The sequence below is a fragment of the Primulina huaijiensis genome, chromosome 10, assembly GCF_012295235.1.
Source record: "Primulina huaijiensis isolate GDHJ02 chromosome 10, ASM1229523v2, whole genome shotgun sequence".
NCBI classification, from domain to species: domain Eukaryota; kingdom Viridiplantae; phylum Streptophyta; class Magnoliopsida; order Lamiales; family Gesneriaceae; genus Primulina; species Primulina huaijiensis.
The window spans coordinates 16,701,141-16,723,391 of NC_133315.1; the positions used below are offsets into that span (position 1 = coordinate 16,701,141).

The 22,251-nt window shown below is 34.8% G+C and overlaps 2 protein-coding genes across 5 annotated transcripts; both read right to left on the bottom strand.

Moving 5' to 3' along the window:
• Nucleotides 1-4,333: 4,333 nt before the first annotated feature.
• Nucleotides 4,334-8,607, bottom strand: LOC140986291 (uncharacterized). 3 transcript variants are annotated; one of them, XM_073454432.1, is made up of 4 exons: nucleotides 8,535-8,607; nucleotides 6,067-6,192; nucleotides 5,861-5,905; nucleotides 4,334-4,709 (listed from the first exon to the last, which is right to left on the bottom strand). In XM_073454432.1, the coding sequence occupies exons 2-4, from the start codon at nucleotides 6,118-6,120 to the stop codon at nucleotides 4,530-4,532; spliced, it is 279 nt and encodes a 92-aa protein (XP_073310533.1). In that variant the 5' UTR covers nucleotides 6,121-6,192; nucleotides 8,535-8,607; the 3' UTR covers nucleotides 4,334-4,529. The 3 variants fall into 3 exon arrangements, with proteins under 3 accessions (XP_073310533.1, XP_073310532.1, XP_073310534.1); XM_073454431.1 differs by lacking the exon at nucleotides 8,535-8,607 and adding an exon at nucleotides 6,734-7,131; XM_073454433.1 differs by lacking the exons at nucleotides 5,861-5,905; nucleotides 8,535-8,607 and having other exon boundaries at nucleotides 6,067-6,720.
• Nucleotides 8,608-11,020: 2,413 nt separating this feature from the next.
• On the bottom strand, nucleotides 11,021-13,503 carry LOC140985552 (BTB/POZ domain-containing protein At5g66560-like). Of its 2 annotated transcripts, XM_073453396.1 has the most exons (4): nucleotides 13,190-13,503; nucleotides 13,065-13,120; nucleotides 11,685-12,977; nucleotides 11,021-11,604 (listed from the first exon to the last, which is right to left on the bottom strand). In XM_073453396.1, exons 2-4 carry the CDS (start codon nucleotides 13,083-13,085, stop codon nucleotides 11,086-11,088), a joined length of 1,833 nt encoding a protein of 610 aa, XP_073309497.1. In that variant the 5' UTR covers nucleotides 13,086-13,120; nucleotides 13,190-13,503; the 3' UTR covers nucleotides 11,021-11,085. The 2 variants fall into 2 exon arrangements, with proteins under 2 accessions (XP_073309497.1, XP_073309496.1); XM_073453395.1 differs by having other exon boundaries at nucleotides 13,065-13,503.
• Nucleotides 13,504-22,251: the final 8,748 nt, after the last annotated feature.

Below are 22,251 nucleotides of genomic sequence, written 5' to 3' on the forward strand. Positions count from 1 at the left end.
GGAGGACAAGTTGCTCTGGGTGGCTTGGATTCGAGAGGGATAAGATATCAGATAAAGTGTTCTTCTATTGGCTAATTTGATTTTATGTTACTGGTTACCTGGAGTGCCACGTGGCAATTTTGGTGTTTTGGATAAAGATTTGCACCTTCAATAAGACATTTTTGTATTGATTGAGGAATGTATTAGTGTTACGAAATTAAATAATTTGTCAAAAACAAATTTATTTATTTTTAATATTGGAACCCGTAATCATCATTTGTTATGTGTTTTCCGTAAACTGCGAATGATGAATATAGTAGTTTGTAAACCAAGTTGATCAGATAATTCATACTTGACAAACCCTATCACCTTAAAGCTGGGATCATAGATACTGATGCGATCCGGATAAATTAGGTGAACAGGATCAAGGCAATCTATCGGATCTGATAAAAGTTATGTTTAAGAAAAATGAGCAAGGGATATAGCTTCAGCTGTAACCTGCAAACAAGAGACTAAACTCGTGAATGGGCGTCGGAGGGGTGTCCGGCGTAGCCACTCCGATGCTTAAGTCAGCAGGTGAAGACGAAGGAAAATGACGACATATGTGAGGATATAGGTGAAAATGAGAAAAAAGATATCCTTCAAATGTAAAACTTACCTGCTATTTATAGGAAGATATCTCATTATTACCTTGTTTTCAGTGCCCACTTACTACTTAGGGTAAGATGACTGCACAAACCCTACTTCTGATAACTTCTCTGACACGCAAACCCCTTTGGTTCTGACAATAATGATTGCCAAGAATAAGGTAGCTCATACTACTGCACTCAAGTGAAGTGTTGTTTTCGAGGTATCTCAAGTATTTATATGAAAGCTCGGGCTCCTGGTAGCCAGGGGAGAAGATGCATCGGGCATTCACCTGCCAGGTTTCTAAAGAATTTATCCTACAGATTGATCCTGATTTGGACTATCAATTTGATATTCCGGGTCATCCATGACCCGGACTCTTATGGGAGTATCAGATACAGAGAGAGATTGAACTTCCTTACATCTTGGTACGATCTCCTTATACCCTATCACCCAAACTACTCAACAAATATTTACTCCATGGGATTATATAAAATGTGAATCATATATATGTGGTTTTGTTTTTTGGATTTCAAGAGGATTATTTTTGAGAAATCTGAAATTTATAGGACATGTATTATTAATTTTGTTACTTAAATTTTTTTTACTATAACAATTACTTAAAAAAAATTTCTATCACAATTAAACGTTTATGTTTTTATATGTAATTCTTAATTCTCAAATTGTTAATGAGTATTTTAATTAAGATTTCAAAATATATTACGCTATTTCATAATGCTATATATAGCAATCAAATCGTTTAAACTATCATCCTATTTTTGATTTTTTTTAATAATATTTGAAAATTTTAAAATATTTATATTAAGCTATAATAGAAGATAAATAGAAGATTTTTAAGGGAGTAAAATTCTGACTAAACTTATTAATTATAATATATGTGAAACTCAAATTTTAAATGTAGAATGGAAATTATTTTACTATTGATTTTGTCATTAGAGCGTATAAAACATATTCAAAAACAAAAAGAACACACATTATCTCAAATCCAGGCAGGTAAATTACATTAGCTGCTCTCGAGTACATTCCAAAAAATACGGAATCCCTTAAATAAAATCGATAATTTCTTAAAGTAAAAATCACTTGAAGCTGCGTGTAAATACACACAAGGGCTTTGACAGCAACTATTTTTATATTTTTGAATTTTAACAGTTATTTCAATTTAAAGATACTATAAAGTATGAGCGGAATCGACATACGCACATCGAACGTTTCCCATATGAAAATTATATTTTTCATGAATCGGATATTTTTTTTACTGAAATAAGTATATATTATATAATATTTTTTTTATAGCATAACCAACAGAAAATGATACTTTTGTTGTGAAAAATAATATTGTGCACATAAAAAATAAAACTTTTCATTGATCAAGTCAGATCGAATATCCGTCTCACGAAATTGATCAGTAAAACGATATTACTACTCTCGCATGAGTTTTTTGTACTAATATCTCTACATTTAAAAGAGAACATTAGATATATTTTAATAATAACAATTTTATTTTTTAAAACAACTGAATGAAATTTAATTTTATGGATAAATAAATAATTTTTTTTGTTTTTATTTATGTATGATGGATTAATTATATTTTTCATTTTCATACACACGATGTAGCTTAATAAAATTTAATTTATATTGATTTTACTATATATAAAATAAATGACTGATCCATTGCTCAAGTAGGAAAGATTGAGAGAAAAGTCTATGTATTGAAGCCTACAATTAAAATGCAACTTGTATTTAATATATTTGACATAAAAAGTAATATTTTTTCTTGAATGACCCGTGTAGAATATCTGTTTCACAAAATTAACTAGTTAGATCGTCTCACAGGAGTTTTTGTGTTGATTATAAATATCAATCAACATAAATATAGAAACCATATAGTGATATAATACTAAATTTTTTTGTGCTAAAATTAATTTCAATAATTATTTTTTGGAAAGCAAGAAAAATAAAATACAATATAATAAAATAAAACCTCAAACATTAACTTTAAAAATTATTTTAACCTCATATTAGATCACACAAAAATTTGTTATATATAAATAAATATTAATATTTAAATTTATAATTGTATGCATTTGGTTGGCTAGTAGCTAGAGCTATGTTGTCCGCAACTGCTTAATACTAGCTCCGCGGATTGTTATACATGCATATCTAAACATTTTTTTTTTATATTTTATTAATATTTAATATGAATAATAAAAATTAATAGGGCTACAACTGCTCAATACAAAACCGTCGCTAAGTAACCTGTAGCCCTATTATTTCGATCGTATGTAATTAGAGAGCTAAAATCATATATTTTAATTATAACCAAAATGTTTAATAATGAAATATTTACTTACTAATTTCTGGTAATGTCCGCTGTAAGTCTTCGAGCCAGGAATGTGCTTTATAGTCCTAGTCCCAGGTTTTGTTGGCTCGCTATTCCTGTTATCCTTGTTTTTGGCTGCACTAGCCAGCCACATCTTGTCACTCCATGCCAACATCCATGAAGCCCAACGTTCGTCGCTGACTGTTTGCGGATGACGATCAGCATTCCTCCAAAAGTGAATACTGCGACGATACTGTGTAGCTATGTTCTTGTACCATAGTTGTCTGATGGTATCGTCGAGATGATCTGTCCATCTATATTTTTTCTGTCAATAAAATACAAGACAACATTAATGAGATTTATTGTTACTATGATGTAAAATTAATTTTAAAACCATAAATCAGAATGTTAAACAATTACAATAAAAATCTATATACCAAAACTTACAATGAACTCCTCCCAATATCACTATTGCTGGTCTTCAGTAACATGCTTCCATGAATAGCCTTCGTCGCATGTCTGTAATGAAAACTGAGCAGTAATGAACCAGATAACCTTATTGTGATTCGGCTGAAATCTGTTACCAAAATTTTTAAAATTAACGACGACAATTATATAAAAATTTTTTACCAAAAAATGAGACTAAATAAACAAAAAAACTAATTTTATAACTTCCATGCCATCTACGACCCATATCGGAGTACGACCATCTTTCGGAGGTGATCCGTGTTGCTGATCTGCCATATATACGTACATAATCTATGTATGCAAACGATTCAGTAATTATGTGCACAAAATAAAATATATTTTATCCAAATTATAATTCAATCATAAATAAACTCAACCATATTCACTTTTCGTCGTAGATGTCATGAACATTGTTGCTCGAATACTGAATAAGATGTATTTTACTGAATCGATATCATTTACTCATTAATTAAAAAAAATTAATATATAAACACCTTAGTTCTCATTCAACGACATAAGTAGGCAAATTTAATAATTTTAATGTTGACAATTAATTGAATATTTAAATTATATAATATTTTAATAACAAACATGTAATATGTATTATTTAATTTCTAGTTGGTGATCCGTTCTGCTGGAATACGTCCAATTGATTGTTTACAAGAAGGTATGCCTCAATCCATAGAAGAGAGCTCCTTGATTGGCCGCTAAGAAAGTTAGTATTCATAATTATTTAAAATATAACCAGAAGAGAGCAGTTTAATTGTTGAAGCGCAACCTCTCGTATTTGATCGGTTGTTAAGGTTTCATCCCTTTGGGATTTGTTTCACACATTGCGTGATGAGAACATATTTTGTGATTAATGATATGATTCTATCTTTCAAGCCTTCAGTGTTTTTGAGTGGAGTACTACAAGGATTACACAACATACTTTCAATAGATAAAAAACAAGAGCAAGTACAGAAAATAATTGTGGATGAATACAAAAACTACAAAAAGAATCCTCAAAAAGTATCCCACAAACGAAGAAAGACAAAAAAAAACATTCTGTTTTGTACTTATTCCTTGACAGTATTTGATCACAACCAAAAATTTAAATCTCTATTGAGGATGTTCAACTGGAGCGTGTGCTAAATTTCCGACCAGTCAAGTTTTCAGATTCATACAGCATGTGATTGATCAGTCCCCTTGCCGCATCATCCTTCAACTTCTGAATTTTCTCTGGATCTGTCTCGTGCATATGCCTTTTGAATTGTTGCCTAACCATGTCAATAACAAGCTCCGTGTTGTATTTCTGCATTATATCATACAAAAAGAACCTCTCTAGTTATTACTAACAAGTGCAAAGAAATTGGATCCTTCATTCAAAGAAACCAAGTAACAGTAAGAACATCACTTATTTATATTCTGTTTTGTTACATACCCACTGAAAATTTCATCAACTACGGCATCCAATAACCTTCTGTAACCAAAGAAACGAATCGTTAACATCTAATCAACGCATTATGTGCATTCTTTTTATTATAGAAGGCTGACGAAAATACCCGTGGACCAAATTTAGCATCCAACACACATCATAGCTCCTCAACAAGTAGTTTCAGAACATCACAAGAAAAAGATAGAAACCTAACAAAAGGGTTCTTTCCATTACAGTTGGATTGAGGGGTTTGGGAAACTCTCCCACTGATATTGATGCTCTTGTTTACAGTCAATGCGACAGAAATGGGGACCCGGAAAAAGGCCATCAACGAGAAAGAGGCGATAAAGTGGCATATATTTACATTATAGGCTAGAACAAAATGCACATACTGATACGTAGGTGAAAGCAATCAAAAGTAGATTATTGTGGGTATGGAATTAGTTTCAAAAAGGGATCGCCAGTCTCTACAAGAAACTTGGAGGGCACAATAAGTTTGAAAGGTTCATCTACCTAGAAAGTTGGTTTTTTCAGATGCCCCTAATTGACTTATGGCCTCACAATTTCCTCCTGTGGGAATACATGTTGATAATCCTAACCACGATATACAAATGACAAAAGTATAATCATTGTAACCAAAGAATACATGCACAAGATGTTACATCCAGAACAAGAGTGAGAAGTTAGAAAATTCTAGCGCAATATTACAATATAAAATATATCGAGCTGACACATTCAAGTGCTATAAAACTCTATTGGGAGCACAGTGAAAGTAAATTTGAGTTCAATCTGTATGCAGCAAAGGAAATTCATTTTTTTTCCAGCACCATTCTCTGTGGTTATAAACCCAAGAGGGTACCATCTCAAAAGATCTGCCTAATGGGTGGTATACCAACATATGTTATGAGCCACTCTTATTAGTTTTAATATTTCAACGTGGGACATCTGTAACACATTCTCTCATTGCTTGTCGAGAGAAGAACAAATATTGGAGTGCAGAATCCAAATTTATGAATAAAATAAAATACCTTATGGCCAATAAATTTAGCCCGCCTCAGACATTCGCGGTACAACTGCAATAAAGACGAGACGAAAAATTCTGTTATCGATCTAACAACAATGTCAAACTAGTGATTCCATAAAAAATCAGAATCTCTCACACATATATACCTAATAATTTCTCAACGTATCGCAAAAATAAACACTAACAGACAAAAACAAGGATAATTCGTACCCTAATGGTATTGTTGGCGAGTTCAGGAGGCAAAGCAGTTTGAAGGGATGGCATCTTCACCTAGAAATTGTTATCACTCCTCTTTCTCGCCAGATGCTAAGAGTGAGCCTGCTTTGTGGTTTCACTCTAAAACCAGCACAAATAAAAATAATTTTTGCAAGTATTTCTTATAAAAATTCAAAAAAAAAGGAATCTTGAGGGAAAACACTTGATTTTCTGCTTTTTCACAAATATATTATGGCAACTTAACATGGATCAAATGCCAAATAAACCCAAGAAATAGTCACATAACAATACCATGAACCAGGCTAGATTATTAGAGGATAAAATGAAAACTCAAGCTGAACATTTAACAGATGTGGAGAATTTTAATTCCATATGATCTGGAGAATTTAATTCCATATGATATAATAACAATTTGTCGCACCAGAAAAAAATATATGCGAAAAAACAAAACAAAAAAAGAGAAGCCACAATTCAAGCATCTTGACATCAAATACTTGTTTTTTATTTTGAAGAAAAAGTTTCAAACTGAGCCCACCTCAATATACAACAAGAATCATAGCCATAATACTAAAAAAATTACATAAAAATATTTTTTCAGAAGTAGCCCACATCCATCCAGCTAGGAGGAGGAGAGAAATCAAAGATGAGATTTAAAATTCACGAGGAAGAGCTGCTGTGCGCAATTGTGAAGCACCTCCCACGGGGAGAGAGGATTCCAAGCGAGGAAAATAAATACAAGAAAAACAAAAAAAAAGACTGAAAAAAGCGCAAAAATAGGTTAGGTTGGGAGAAACTGAGCCAATTTGAATAACCCCCTAGGGGGGTCCTGACCGTGGGCGTTCAGAACCTCCGGTTCAAAAAAAAAAAAGAATTTTAAACTTTTTAATGGTTTAGGCTATTGTTCATGAACGGCTCAGTTTGATCATTTATTTTTTTAAAAAAATTGGAATATTGCTAAAACAGAGAAAAGAAGTGTCTTTTGTTTTTGATATGATCGATTGAAGTGTTTAGAAGAAGTTGAATAAGAATTTCCTAAAATTTCTTTATTAAAAAATAATTGAGTCTGATTAGATACTGAACTTAGTATTCTCGACTGTCAATGACAGTTGGCTAACAATATATGTGCAGAAAGAAGTCAAACTGACAGATTAGAACAGTTCAAATAATGGTTTGGCTATGGTAAACTGAAATTAAAATACACAAGTCCTAGCACTTAATGATCCTTAATGATCAGATACAACTTTGTAATCTTTTGTTCTATAGGTTGGTAACCTTTACTCAACGTATCTGCATCTCTATTTATGGACTTCAAAATGTTAATGTCACAAACTTCAAAAAAGATTCGTTCCAAATAATGATAGCCATTGTTGCGCCTTTTGTCTAGGTCATCATTCTCTGACATCCTTACAAAAAGTAGTGCGGTTGGATTTGGCTGCGTTAACGAAGTACGGAAAAAATTATCCAATAATCAGTTTAACCCTCTGGTGTAAACTGATGTTCTAGAGAGTGAATGATGATTTCTAAACTGATAACTTCATAAAAAGTGCTTTGATATAATCCAGTTTAGATCCGAGTTAGTTTTTGCTTGAGTAGTTCAGTTTAGGTAAACTAATTTAGCTGGTGGAAATAGTAAGTTTGGTTTGGTTTAGATGACTCGGTTTGGTCTTGTTCTCTTTAGCTTAGATCACTTTTTCTTTAAATCATTTGTTAACACCAAAACATAAATGTTCCAACAATTTTTTCTTTTTGTTGTTTGAAAAAATTAAGCAATAAGTTCATTTGTCTTTAGGAAAAAATTGTACGAATAATTCTAGTAATCGAATATCTGATAAACTGATACCTTCTAAACTGATAAAGAGATAAACTGAAAACTTGTGAAAACTGATATAATAAACAAATATAAATATCTTCTATATTCTTTGTTTTCACCATTTTTCTCTAACTTCTTTGAAGCGGGTTTAGCCTTAGACTTAATATTCTCGTCTCCTCCATTTTTGTCAACACTAGGGGTAGCCACATATGTTTTCAGAATATGTACAACTGAATTCGTTTGGGTTCACATTGTGAGGACCCGGAATTTGAAAGAACGAAACATAGTGAACGGGACGTCGCAAAAAACGCAAGACCGAATTTTACATATGTATTCAATGTAAAATTTTGTATAATTTTAAAAAGTCATGTGGTATTCAAATTTTGACTTTTAAAAACCCTACAAAAGCCTATAGACATTCAAAATGTCAATAGTTCTCATTAATTTAAAAAATTAATATATGAACTTCTTAGTTCTCATTCAACAACATAAGTAGGCAGATTTAATAATTTTAATGTTGACAATTAATTGAACATTTAAATTATATAATATTTTAATAACAAACATGTAATATATATTATTTATTATTTAATTTCTAAATAACATGCAATAAAAACAAATTAAACTATGTATAAATCTACAACAAACTTACAATCTGACCGTAGAAGACGACGGAGCACTGTGCACGCGCAAAAAAATCAGCTGGAAAACGACCTGCACTACAAGCTAACAAAATTCATGATCTTAAGCAACACTAAGAAATTTACAAAGAATTGAAGCTAAAAACTTACACCAAATCGAAACTAAAATCGCCTAAAAGAAAAATTTATCACAGATGGGAAGCGGTGTGGAGAAAAATGGACCGAGTATGCCCATATTTATAGACAATTTGCGACGGTTTTCTCATAGCGACGGTTTTATAAACTGTCGGTAATTGAATCGTCGCTAATTAGCGACTGTTAATAAAAAAAGTCGCAATTTTTTAAATAGATACGGTTTAAACAAAAACCATCGCAAAAAAAAAAAACCCGTCGCTAACACATTTTTTTTTGTAGTGAATGTTGTCACTAAGTTTTGAGATGGTTTCGAAAACGTCTCTAATAAGTAATATATATACGGTTTTTCAAAAACCAGTGAATTATTCTTGTGATAACAATATACCTGTCACCAAAATAAAATGGCCTACGGGTCCTAGGCCAGCCTGCGAACGACAAGCCACTTTTACCTGCGGTTCTCAAATTTTTAATTAAAAAAAATGATAACATATTTCATTCGAGCACTTAGTCCTCGAACTGTTGTTTGTTTTTGTTTTTCCGGCAAACTGGTCCGAGTGTTCGACTCAAGAAAATCGCGGGACCTTTGACCGCGGATTGTAATACAAAGGTATTCTCCTACTTTTGTCACATATGGATAAATTATTTTATTTTTTTTAATCTTTAATTAAAACCATAACCAATAGATTAAGCTAGCCAAAACTAACAAACGCAATAAAAACAAAAGAATAGAGGGAGGATCATTAATTTATCCTCTTAACTCCACTAATCACAAGAAAAAGCATCCAACTTGACAACATTTGTGCCTGATTATTGCATTTTCAAGAATACCAATTTACTTTTCGAAATTAATATTCTATTGGTGGGATCAATTATGGTACACGTTATAAATTAAGAACCTATATTATGAATCGAAATTATGTGTGTTCAAATGAAAAGAAATTAAAAATAAAGACATGGAGATTGCGGCTCAAAAGTGCTTGAAAAACAAATCATAGCTTTCCTCCCAAACGAATGATTGAGAGGCTACTTCATCTCTTGAGAGAANATATACACTTGAGCTTCCCCACAGCTTTAAATTAAAGACACTTTTTGCCATTTATTTTTTAAAATAGTCTCACAAGCAAGTACTCAATGAGTCATCCTTAAATCACAAGCTACTCAAAAAACACGTTTCCATTCAGAGTGATAATTAAAAAGTGCAAATTAAATTTTCCACGAAATAGATATCAACTAAAAATCCAAGATTTTGAGAGTTTTAAGGTTCTAAAAATCTAAACAGGGGCATTCAGTATGAGTAGGAGGTTGTACAACTCAATCAACCAAAATTCAGAACAAATTATCATCATCATTATGCCCCTCAAAAAACAATAGTTAAGAGGAATGATCAAATGACAAAACAAAACAAAAGCGATAAAAAAATTCCACGAACTCAAAAGAAAAAAAAGAAATGAAGAAAATGAGAAGTGAAAAAATGCCGCGATTTTTCGTACGGTTTCAAAACAAATGGAATTCAGTCGGAGCCTCGCAAGAAATATGCTCGTCGCCAAGATGAATCGCGAGAAAATTCTCGTTATTTCATCCAGAAAAAAAAATTGATAAAAAGCGTAAAATAATTTTAATTTTAAAAAAGAAAATGGGAGACAACAGCCCGACGGAGAAAATATAATCAAAAAATTGAGAGTAATGATTGAGAAAAATGAATAGATCTATAATTTTTTTACCTGAAATCCAATGGTAATGATTGATCTCGGAGGCGGCGAAGTTGTGGCAGCTGCTGAATCCAAGCAGCAGTACTTATAGTGGCTTCTTGTGCGATTTTAGAATTTAGGGTTTCTAGGTTTAGGGATATCGGCTGGAGGCCCTATCGACGGAATTGACTAAATTGCCATTGCTTGCATTTGGGCTGCACTCTATGGGCTCAAAGTCCAGCGCAATTTTCTAGAAAGTATAAATAATGGAATTTTGACCCAATTTAACTATTTGAATTTGGACTTAATATAGTTATTGGAGTTAATTAATATTAAAATTTTAGTTTTAATATTTTTCGGAAAAAATAAATAAATATTACCTTGAGAGATGAAAGCTAGCAGAAATAATTTTAAATTTAGTAGTTAGCGTTTGATATTATATTTCTTTGCAAAATGTAACTCGATCCAAAAACTGAGGCACACATGTTATGAGTAAGGGATTTAATTTGGTGAATGGATTTCAAATTAGGCACTTATGATTTTGTTATCATCAAAATAAATACATTACCATTTGAAAACCTAAAGAATTTAAAAAGAATTTACTACTCTTGAAAACCTAACGAATTCATCATTCACAAATCAAAACTTACAATTTTATAAACAAGATAATAATAATATATAAAAGATTATAATAAAAATTTTTTAACGGAAAGAGAAGAAAAGATGGAACAAGAATCCATTAATGCTCACGGTGGCGTTCTTGGCGGCGCTTCCCGCCTTTCGCCGCCGTCTGTTCGTGTGAATCACACGCCTGAGTCTTAAATTTGCAACCCAACTTTGACCACCAACCACTATTCTCCCCGTGTCCAGATGGGCCCGACTCGTCCATTTTGTCAATGGCCTTCTTCATTATGGAGCACTCACGTTCGAGATCCTGCACCCGGGCCCTCATGGTATCCATGTCCCCGCGCAGCACCTGATTCTCTCTCACCGCTGTCCTCCACGTGCTGTTCCCCTTCTCCGCGCGTGACCTCTCAACCATCTCCTCATCCTCATTCTCCCCCTCCGTCCCTCCAAGAATGGTGCCGGAGATCACTTGGCGGAGCTGAAGTTGTTCAAAGAAAAGCACCTGCACCACCGCTCTGAGCGGCAGCCGCTCATTCTGTGCGGCTTGAGTGCACGCCTCTAACGTCAGCTTCTGGAAGTCCAAAAGTCCGCATACTTTCTCTCTATCCGTCTCTGAGACCCATGGGTGAGCCTGTGAGAAGGAAGATAGAGCTGAATTGTTTGGATTTGACTGATGCAGAAAAAGTAATCCAGAATGAATTGGTGATTCACCTTGAGATAAACATCAACAGCTCGATAGAGGCCATCGTCGAAAACTCTAGCACGATCGGGCAGAGTAATGGCAAGTTCGTAGAACTTTTCCGGCTTCAAATTAGCATCGGAAGCTATTTCCGACAGGTAACCGTCGATTAATTTCCCCACCATTATCAAAGCAGTAGATACAGTGATGTTGCCTTCTTCCTCATTGGCTTGAAATCTGGTGACCGATCTCTCTCCAAACCTTTGTAGAAAATAAACCAGAATTCTCTCCACGCAGTCAACATCGTACAATGTCTCGTTCAAATATGAATAGCTCGGAATCAGCAGGTCGTCCAAAGTGGCTTGCTCCAATTGCGATCCAATCTTTTTCTCAAATGCTCGCCTGGAAACCTCAGAAGAGTTCAAAATGTAGGACGTTCTTAACAATCCGAACAAGAATCTCGTCGTGTTCGAAGTTGATCGAAATGTTCTCTCAATCGGAAGATTGGAAATTATCGTCTCCAGAAGCTCCCTCAGCTCATTCTCCGATGGAAGGTCGGAAGACGTTGATGGCTTCCGTGTTGTTGTGGGAGAGATTCCTGGTATAAACTTCTTCGCATAATTCATCAAACAACTCTCTATGATATCTCCGCTCAGATTCACAGTTTTCATGGCGAAAATCAAACGTTTGAAAATATGGACGCTCAAAAATCCAAGCTCATCCAACCACGAATCCGCTATCACAGCTCCTCGCGTCACAACACCGTATTTCCTCCTAGAGTCAGCTTCAGTTTTACTACCCACAGCTCCGCCGTTCATCGGCCAACCGAAAAGAGAGGGATCTTCGGCGGATGCTTTAGTAGCAATGGCTTCAATACATCTCTGAACAATGCCCAGATTTTCCGCCATTGGCAGCAGTCCTTCACAAGAGGTCAAAGTCTTTATCGAATGTTTGATGTTTTTTAAGACAGACTTAACAAGAAATATTTCCGCCTTAGAGATGATATTGTCTTCCGAGTATTCCTCGGTCATCTCCAGATACTCTCCGGCACAGCGGAGTGCAGCGACGTTGCTGGCGGAGAGATCAACTTTCGCGCCGTAACAGAATTTCGCGGCGGTTTCAAACACCTCGCAGCCGCCCGGGAAGTCAGGGAGCGCGATATGAGACTGACCCTCGTTGTCCTCCACTTGAATTTCTTCCTCTCCTTGGTCATTTTCATTCTGTTCAAAGACGGTTTGGATTGTAGCAAATCTGTTTGTTGTTTGGCTTGTCTCTTGTTCTGTTATCATCTCATGAAGCTTTCTGCTTTTCCTCATCAGAGGAAACTAAACAACAACCGAGAGTACAAATTTAGAAACCAAAAACAACAAAAAAAATGAAGTAATTCGGTTCTAGGGTTCTTCAAAGCTCACTTTGTGAAGATGAAAAGTCATCCCATCAACTTCAATCGCAACATCGCTGGGCAAACCTGAAACAAAAATCACTCATGAAGAAAAAATATTGACAAAATAGTTCAAGGAAGAGATTTTGGGCTCACCATGCTTGGCCTTTAGACGCCATATTTGTTCAAAGAAAATCTTGAAGTTGGCTTCAAGACAGACACATGGGAGCTGGAAGCTGAAAAGGTATTTGACTAAATTTGCTTCACTTTTCTGAGTTTTTTAGGGTTGTGGAAATCCAAGCAGAGTCTATGAAAAGGGGGAGTAGGTAGGGAGAAATTGATCGAAATAACAGCAATAATTATTGTGTTTTGATTAGAAATTGAGAAAAGTGAAATTGGGATTTTGGTTGATTTTGCTCACTGGGTCAAATCAGAATCTTCTGTTTCTTTTTATCTCCTCTTTCTAGTTTCTATGTCGAGTGATTGGGGGGGTTGGGGGGGGGGGGGGTGGCGAAGAAGCGAGAGAGGTTCATGATAGAAGAAAAAAGAGCGCCACTTAAATTTCTGAATTTCAAGAACACTCTTCAAAATGTTGCAAAATCTTAAATTAGGAGGGTTTAATGATGACACTTATTGTATTTGGATCTTTAGAATTAAAATCAGGCTGCGCCTTTGCAAAATTAATTATTTAGCCATATCATTTTCTTTAATTTATTTTTTTATAATAAATAATGGACTCTATATGTCTTTGCAAACTAGCTTGTATTCACTTTTCGTGGTTAATAGGGGAAATTTAGGGAAAAGGGATCCAAACGTGATTTATTTAAAAAAAAAAGATCCATAAGTCAATTTACATAAATATCCTTATGTTTAAACATAAATATATTATTAAATGTGATTTAAAAACTCTTAATACTGCATTCATTCTCATTTCAGTCGACTTCAAATCTGAATCTTTTTTCCGTCGACTTCTTCTCAAGACAATTTATTTTTCACATTTATTTCGATTTATTGAGATTTGTCAATTTACTTGAAAAAAAAATCAACCCACACTTAAAAATCGACCAAAATTTTTGTCGACCAAGAACACAAAATTTTTGTCTTGGTCGACCAAAATCTTGAAATTGCTTGAAAGTGGTCTTGGTCGACCACTTCCAAGCAACTTGGTCTTTTGGTCTTGGTCGACCAACCAAGACCAAGAGACCAAAATTTTGGTCTCTTGATCGACCAAGACCAAAATTTTGGTCTTGGTCTTGGTCTTGGTCTTGGTCGGTCTTTCGGTCGACCAAGACCAAAATTGCTTTGCTTGGAAGTGGTCGAANATATGTTTTAACATATGAATCACAATTTCACAACCAACTATGTTACATGTTGTTTTAACATATGAATCACAATCTCACAACTATTTTACATGTTTTAACATATGAATCACAATTTCACAATTATGTTATATGCTTTAACATTTGAATCACAATTTCACAACTATGTTACATGTTTTAACATATGAATCACAATTTTATAACCAACTATGTTACATGTGTGTTTTAACATATGAATCACAATTTCACAACTATGTTACATGTTTTAAAATATGAATTACAATTTCACAACTATGTTACATGTTTTAACATATGAATCACAATTTTATAACCAACTATGTTACATGTGTGTTTTAACATATGAATCACAATTTCACAACTATGTTACATGTTTTAATATATGAATCACAATTATGTACATGTTTTTAACATATGAATCACAATTTCACAATTATGTTATATAATATTACATGTTTTAACATATGAATCACATATTTAGCTAGGTCGACACAAAGTAGACCTTGTTTTTTTTTGTTGACCTTTGTTGCTTTGCTTTTGGGTCGACCCAAAGGTATATCCTACAAAATTCAACAAAAATTAAGAGAATAAGATAATTAGAATAGACAAAAATTAATAATAAAAATAACAAAAAAAACATATAATTTCTTCTTGGTCAACCAAAATTATGTTGGTCGACCAAGAAGATGGTTTGGTCGACCAAGAAAATTAACTTAATTTTGGTCGACTATTTTTTTTGGGTGGATTGATATTTTTTCTCAAAATAAATTTTGTGTCGACCGAGAAGAAAAAGAAAAAAAAATTAATTAAGTTAAAGATTTTAATTACAGTTAATGTAATAATCAAGAGTCAACTCCTTCTTTTTTAAAAAAAAAAAAGTCAGAGTCCTAAATTTTTAAATCTTTTATGTTTCAATCTCTTTTTTTAAATTGGCCCTGGTTAATAGCTATCAGTATAGTATTTATTGATTTATATACATAAAATCATAATCATAAATGGTAATGGCTTGATTGGGAATTTTTAAAAAAAAAATTTGATTTTCACCCTTGTGGGAACCATCATATTGAATGCAAAATCATTGATGTCCTTTTTTTTTCATTGTTGCTAAGATCTCATGTTAAATAAAAATATATTAAGAATTAATGGACAAATAATTCAAGATTTATAGGCCCTATATGCAATGGCGTCCATATGGCAAACACAAATTCAACCTAATCAAATTACCGCAATTTGTTTATTTTGCCGCCCTTGGAAGTAAATATAACCACAAATTTTCGATTGAAAAAGTTTGTATAATTCTTATACTACTTTCTCATAAATTCTATATTGAACCAGAACATCTTAAACCATGATTGCTAGCCATATAGAGTATCTATTCTAAAATACATACCATTCATCCATTTCATTAATTCGTATGGATATTAAATGACGAATAAGATCACCTGCCTCACTTTGTGTAATATTTTTTGCTAAACAAATACATCTGTGTATAAAAATTCTAATTATATACGTACAAAATCCGTTTGTCAAATAAAGAAAATTAAGAACCAATGTTACATATAATGGAATAGAGGATTTCATTCGCGACATAATCCAATTGCTAATAATACATCTCGTGCGTGACATGGATATTTGTATTTCTGTTGCACAATATATCGAATGGTACAATACATAAAGGTTTTTATCAATAAAACCAGCAAGCAATATAGTGAAGAGAAAACAGTAAAAAAAAAACGCTATAAATGAAGTAAACCAAACCGAGGTCTGTACGAAGTACAGTGTCCTTAAAACAGATTTGTCCCCTCCTGTATGTGCTTCGAGGATCGTCTTGGACGTCTGTTTCTTAGGATACAACGGAACAACCAGCAGTGACTTAGCACGAGACACTACTACGACGAACTGAAAACGTACCTTTACTTTATCACCGAGATTTAACGGAGATCAAATGAAAAGCTAACAATATGTAATGCAAGAGAATACTTGAAAGAGAAAAGATTTTTCATGTACTAGAAATGAGAAAATGAACCCCACTATTTATAAGCCCCAAAATGCACACCAAGAGTCATGGAAGATTAATTGACTCAATTAATCTTCCCATTAACTCAAGAATATGAAGAGCCAAAACTCTTCAACTAACTAAAGAATGTGGAAAGTCAAAAGACACTCAACAATAATGAGCCATAACCAACTCAAGAATGTGGAGAGCCAAAAGGCACTCCCACATTCATGAGATATAATTTTTATTCAAATTTCCAACAATCTCTCACATGAATGAAAATGATACAAATCTTGGTGACAAAGTTCTACAGTTGAATCCTGCATAGGATAGGTAGGTGTTACCCTTTGAACCTTCCTTTATGAAATATATTTGCTTTACTAGCTGACCAGTAGACATGTTGTCCTTGAACTGTTCTATCGTTTATGTAAATATATACTTCACACAAGACTCTCCCTGATACTATTCAGTTCTCATGATCGTGTTCGTTTTGGCCATGAACACACGCCTGGTTCTGCGAGAGGGTCTAGAATTGAGCCCTGCAATTCTTTCAAAGCGGCCCCACTTCTCTCTCACATAGGTGATTCTATATTGCTTCTCATCAGAATCATTAAAGGCCGTAAGCTTATCCTCAACATTCACTGTTTTATAATAGGAATGGATTAGGGATAACCCCCACAGTGATTCTCCAAATTAGTGCGATTAGGTTGTCCCATTGAACCTAGTTCTTGGGATCTCCAGTCAGCGTAGGTTGGGTTTTCCTTCGCACCAATTTATTCTATAAACTTGAGCTCCGTTCTCTTTGACGATTTCGCAACTAACTCTCTGTTTAACCCCTTGGTCAGCGGATCCACTATATTATCATTTGACTTTACATAGTCAACAGAGATAACTCCAGTTGAAAGTAGTTGTTTAATGATATTGTGTCTACGACGTATATGCCTAGATTTACCGTTATACATTTTATTTTGTGCCATTCCAATCGCAGATTGGCTATCACAATGTATGCATATAGCCGGCACTGGTTTTCCCATCCTGGAACATCTTCTAAGAATTGACGCAACCATTCAGCCTTTTCAGCACACTTGTCAAGAGCTATAAACTCAGATTCCATCGTGGATCTAGCTATTACAGTTTGTTTAGATGATTTCCACGTCTTAGAAGATTTCCACGCAACGGCTGCACCTCCTAAAGTGAATACAAATCCACTTGTAGATTTTGAGTCTTTCATATCAGATATCCAATTTGCATCATTGTATCCTTCAATAACAGCAGGATATCTTGTATAGTGCAGCCCATGATCACGAGTGTACCTTAAGTATCTTAGCAATCTGATAATTGCTTTCCAGTGTTCAACTCCTGGATTACTCGTGAATCTACTCAATTTGCTTACTACATAGGCTATGTCTGGTCTTGTACAACTTATTAAGTACATCAGACTTCCAATGACTCAAGAGTATTCTAATTGAGACATACTTTCACCTCGATTCTTTGATAGATGCTGACTGGTATCTATCGAGGTTCTAGCCAATACAGAGTCATCATTATTGAATTTCTCAAGTATTTTGTCAACATAATGTGACTGACTTAGGACTAGCCCTTCTGATGTTTTATGGATTTTAATTCCAAGGATTACATCGACTAAGCCCAAATCTTTCATGTCAAATCTTGAGTTCAATAACTTCTTGGTGTATTTGATCATCTTATCATTACTACCAATGATAAGTATGTCATCTACGTAAAGACATAAAATGATATATTCATTTCCAGTGTTTTTTATGTATACACATTTGTCACATTCACTGAATTTAAATCCACTTTCCAGCATGGCTTTATCAAATTTTTCGTGCCATTGCTTTGGTGCTTGTTTGAAGCCATACAAAGACTTTACCAGTTTACAAACTTTATTTTCTTGCCCAGTCGCAGAAAATCCTTCAGGTTGTTTCATATAAATTTTCTCTTCTAAATCTCCATTTAGAAAAGCTGTATTTACGTCCATTTGGTGTACTTCAAGATTTCGCAAGGCGATAATCGCAAGTATCACACGAATAGAGGTTATTCTCGATACAGGAGAATATGTGTCAAAGTAATCAAGCCCTTCACGTTGATGGTAACCTTTAATTACCAATCTGGATTTATACTTATCTATGGTTCCATCTGATTTCATTTTCCTTTTGAAAACCCATTTACAGCCTGGTGGTTTGCTTCACAGAGGAAGATTTACTAACTCCCACGTATGGTTTTGTAAAATGGATTCCATTTCAGAATTGATAGCCTCTTTCCATAGAGGTCCCTCAGATGAATTCATTGCTTCCTTGAAGCTTTGAGGTTCACTTTCCATCATGAAAGTGATGAAATCCGGACCAAAGGATTTCTCAGTCCTAGCTCTCTTGCTACGTTTAGGTTCAATGTCTTAATCAAGCTCTTGTTCTTCATCAATTGTCTCATATAATCTTTTGGATGAACCTAGCTCTTCCTTAGATTTGTATGGAAACATGTGTTCAAAGAACGAAGTATTTCTTGATTCCATTATCGTATTCTTGTGAATATCAGATATTTGATATTCATGTACAAGAAAACGATATGCGTTACTGTTTTGAGCATATCCAATGAAAATGCAATCAACAGTTTTTGGTCCTATCTTTACTTTCTTTGGAGTGTGTACTGCTACTTTTGCAAGACACCCCCACACTCGCAAGTATTGGTAGGAAGGACTTCTACCTTTCCATAACTCATATGGACTTTTATCTTGCTTCTTTCGGGGCACCTTATTTAAAAGGTAATTTTCTGTTAGAACAGCTTCCCCTCACATGTTCTGTGGTAAACCAGAACTTAATAACAATGCATTCATCATTTCTTTTAAGGTACGATTCTTTCTCTTTGCAATACCATTTTGCTGAGGAGAATAAGGTGCAGTTCTTTTGTGTTTGATACCGTGTTGAGCACAAAACTCAGCAAATGGTGATTCATATTCACCTCCACGATCACTTCTTAGCACCTTAATTTTCTTGCTAAGTTGGTTTTCAACTTCACTCTTATATTGGACAAATTTGTCAATAGCTTCATCCTTACTTTTGAGGAGATACACATAACAAAATTTTGTGCTATCATCAACAAAAGTAATGAAGTATTTATTTCCACCACGAGTTTGTACACCTTTTAAATCACATACATCACTGTGAATTATATCAAGTGGTTCACTATTTCTTTCAATAGTTCTAAAAGATGATCTTGTTAGTTTTGCCTCAACACAAGTTTCACATTTGTGTTGGTTATCAATTTGGAATGCAGTAATGCTTTTCATGTTAATTAGTCTACGAATTGTATCGTAATTAACGTGTCCAAGTCTACCATGCCATAAACAAGAAGACTCAAGCAAGTAAGCAAAAATATTAACTTTATTCATCACATGCTTTATAGCCATTATATTGAGTTTGAATAAACCATTACAAACATACCCTTTGCCAACAAACATTCCACTTTTCGACAAAACCACATTATCTGACTCGAAGACAATGCGGAAACCATGCTTGTTAAGAAGCGACCCGGACACCAAGTTCTTATGGATATCCGGTACATACAGCACATTGTTCAAAGTTAGTTCTTTTCCAGATGTCATCTTTAGGACAACTTTTCCTTGACCCTTGATATCAGAAGTGGCGGAATCTCCCATGAATAGCTTTTCCCCATTCATAGATTCCTCAAGAGTAGCAAACATCTCCTTGTCGGAGCAAACATGGCGAGTGGCACCAGTGTCGATCCATCACTCCCTTGGGTTAGAACCCACCAGATTAATTTCTGATATTACAGCACAGAGATTCATGTTCGAAACCTCCTGAGAAATGTTCTCTACCACATTCGCCTCTCGGTTTCTCTTCGGCTTCTTACACTCAGAGGCCTTGTGACCCATACCAACACAGTTGTAGCATTTCCCAGAAAACTTTTTCTTCGAAGTGCCTCCTTTGGGTCCCAGGTTCAACCTTTTGGAGGAGGAAAATGTTTTTTTTTTTCGAGCTTTGACCATGCTCGACAACATTTGCTTTAGCAGCAATAGGAGAAAACAATCGTCTTTCCGAACTCTTGTTGTCTTCCTCGATGCGAAATCGAACAATGAGCTTTTCAACATTCATCTCCTTGCGCTTGTGCTTCAAATAATTTTTGAAGTTCTTCCAAGCTGGTGGTAGCTTCTCAACAATTGCAGCCACTTGGAATGATTCGCTCAAAGTCATCCCCTCACCGTGATTCTCGTGAAAAATCACTTGGAGTTCTTGAACTTGGCTGATAACCGGCTTTGAATCCACCATTTTAAAGTCCAGAAAGCGGTCAACAAGAAACTTCTTGGCCCCAGCATCCTCGGTTTTGTACTTTCTGTCAAGGGATTCCTACAGCTCTTTAGCCGTTTTCTTTTCGCAAAACACGTTGTAGAGCGAATCGGCCAATCCGTTTAGTACATAGTTTCGGCATAAGAAATCAGAATGATTCCATGCCTCCACTGCATAACAGATTCAACATCTCCCTCACCCTCTATGAGTTTATGAGCATCCTCAGACAAGGATCTGGCCAGGTTCAGCATCGTCAAGTAGAACAGCATCTTCTGCCGCCACCTTTTGAAGTCAACACCAGTGAACTTTTCAAGCTTTTCACCTTGACTGGCTAGGACAGCAACCGCAGCAGCACGTGAGGTAACATGAGGGACAACTTGAGCCACAGTAGGGACAACATAACCAGTTTCCCTTTGCACGCTGGTTTCAGTAGCCATATCTGAAACAAACCACGTAATGAGTAATCTGTTTTAAGTTTGTTAGAAAAATTGCTAACAATTTCATGTACTTAAGAAATTTAGATGTTATGTTTAGGGCATAATCTCAATGATATATTTTTCGGTGTATATTTTATAATATATGGGAGGTCTATTGAAAAACACCTTTAGATGCATTTTTAGGGTACTTTTCGGTTATAGCTCTTTAAACTTTTTCTATGTTTTTACACTCTGGAGGATAGATCATGATGAACTGCGTCGAGTTCCGTTGGGCGATGTGAATGGACTTGATAAGTTGGTTTGGCATTATAACTATCAGGTGATTCTACCTAGTACCTACTGTAGAAGGAAGTCATGGGGATGGAAATGGGGTACGTTTATTTTAACAAGCTATGGCATTTACAGATTCCGAACAAAATAAAAATACATGTGTGGCTGGCAACGCATGATATTCTCCCTGCTTGTGTACGGCTGGTTGCTCGAGAGGTCCAACTTCCAGTTTTATGCCAATGTTGTCATAAATCGCTGGAAGATAGTTTCCATGCTCTTTGGCGTTGTAAGTTTGCACAATCTGTGTGGCATCTCTCGGCTCTTTGGCTTTTACTCTCAAGTTTTATGTGAATTCATTTATGGATTTAGTGTGTTGGGTCGTGGATAATGGTCACAGAGATGATCTTGGGACTGTGAATATGATATATCGGGGAGTCTTTGGGTCCCAAGAAAAAATGGGTTTTTGACAATCAAAAGTCAGAGGCAGTCAATATATTGAACCGGGCCAACCGCTTATGGGGTAGTGTTATTTTTTGCTTTGCCGATCACCATCTACGGAGCGACTTCCCTCGCGGCAGCAGGATCTTCGATGGGTACCACCACAGCCTGGTCGAGTGAAAATCAATGTTGACGCAGCCTTGAAATCTGACCAACATTTTTTTGGCATCGGCCCCGTCAGCGGGGATGAAAATGGTATGGTGTTTTTTGTTGGCATAAGGTGTACGTTTCCCAGGAATATTTTTACCTCATATGACTGAAGTGTATGCTGTTCGAGAAGGTGTCCGAACGACATATCAATTTCATCATCAGCTTTGGACAATTGAAACAGATTCTGTCAATGTTGTTCATCAGCTCA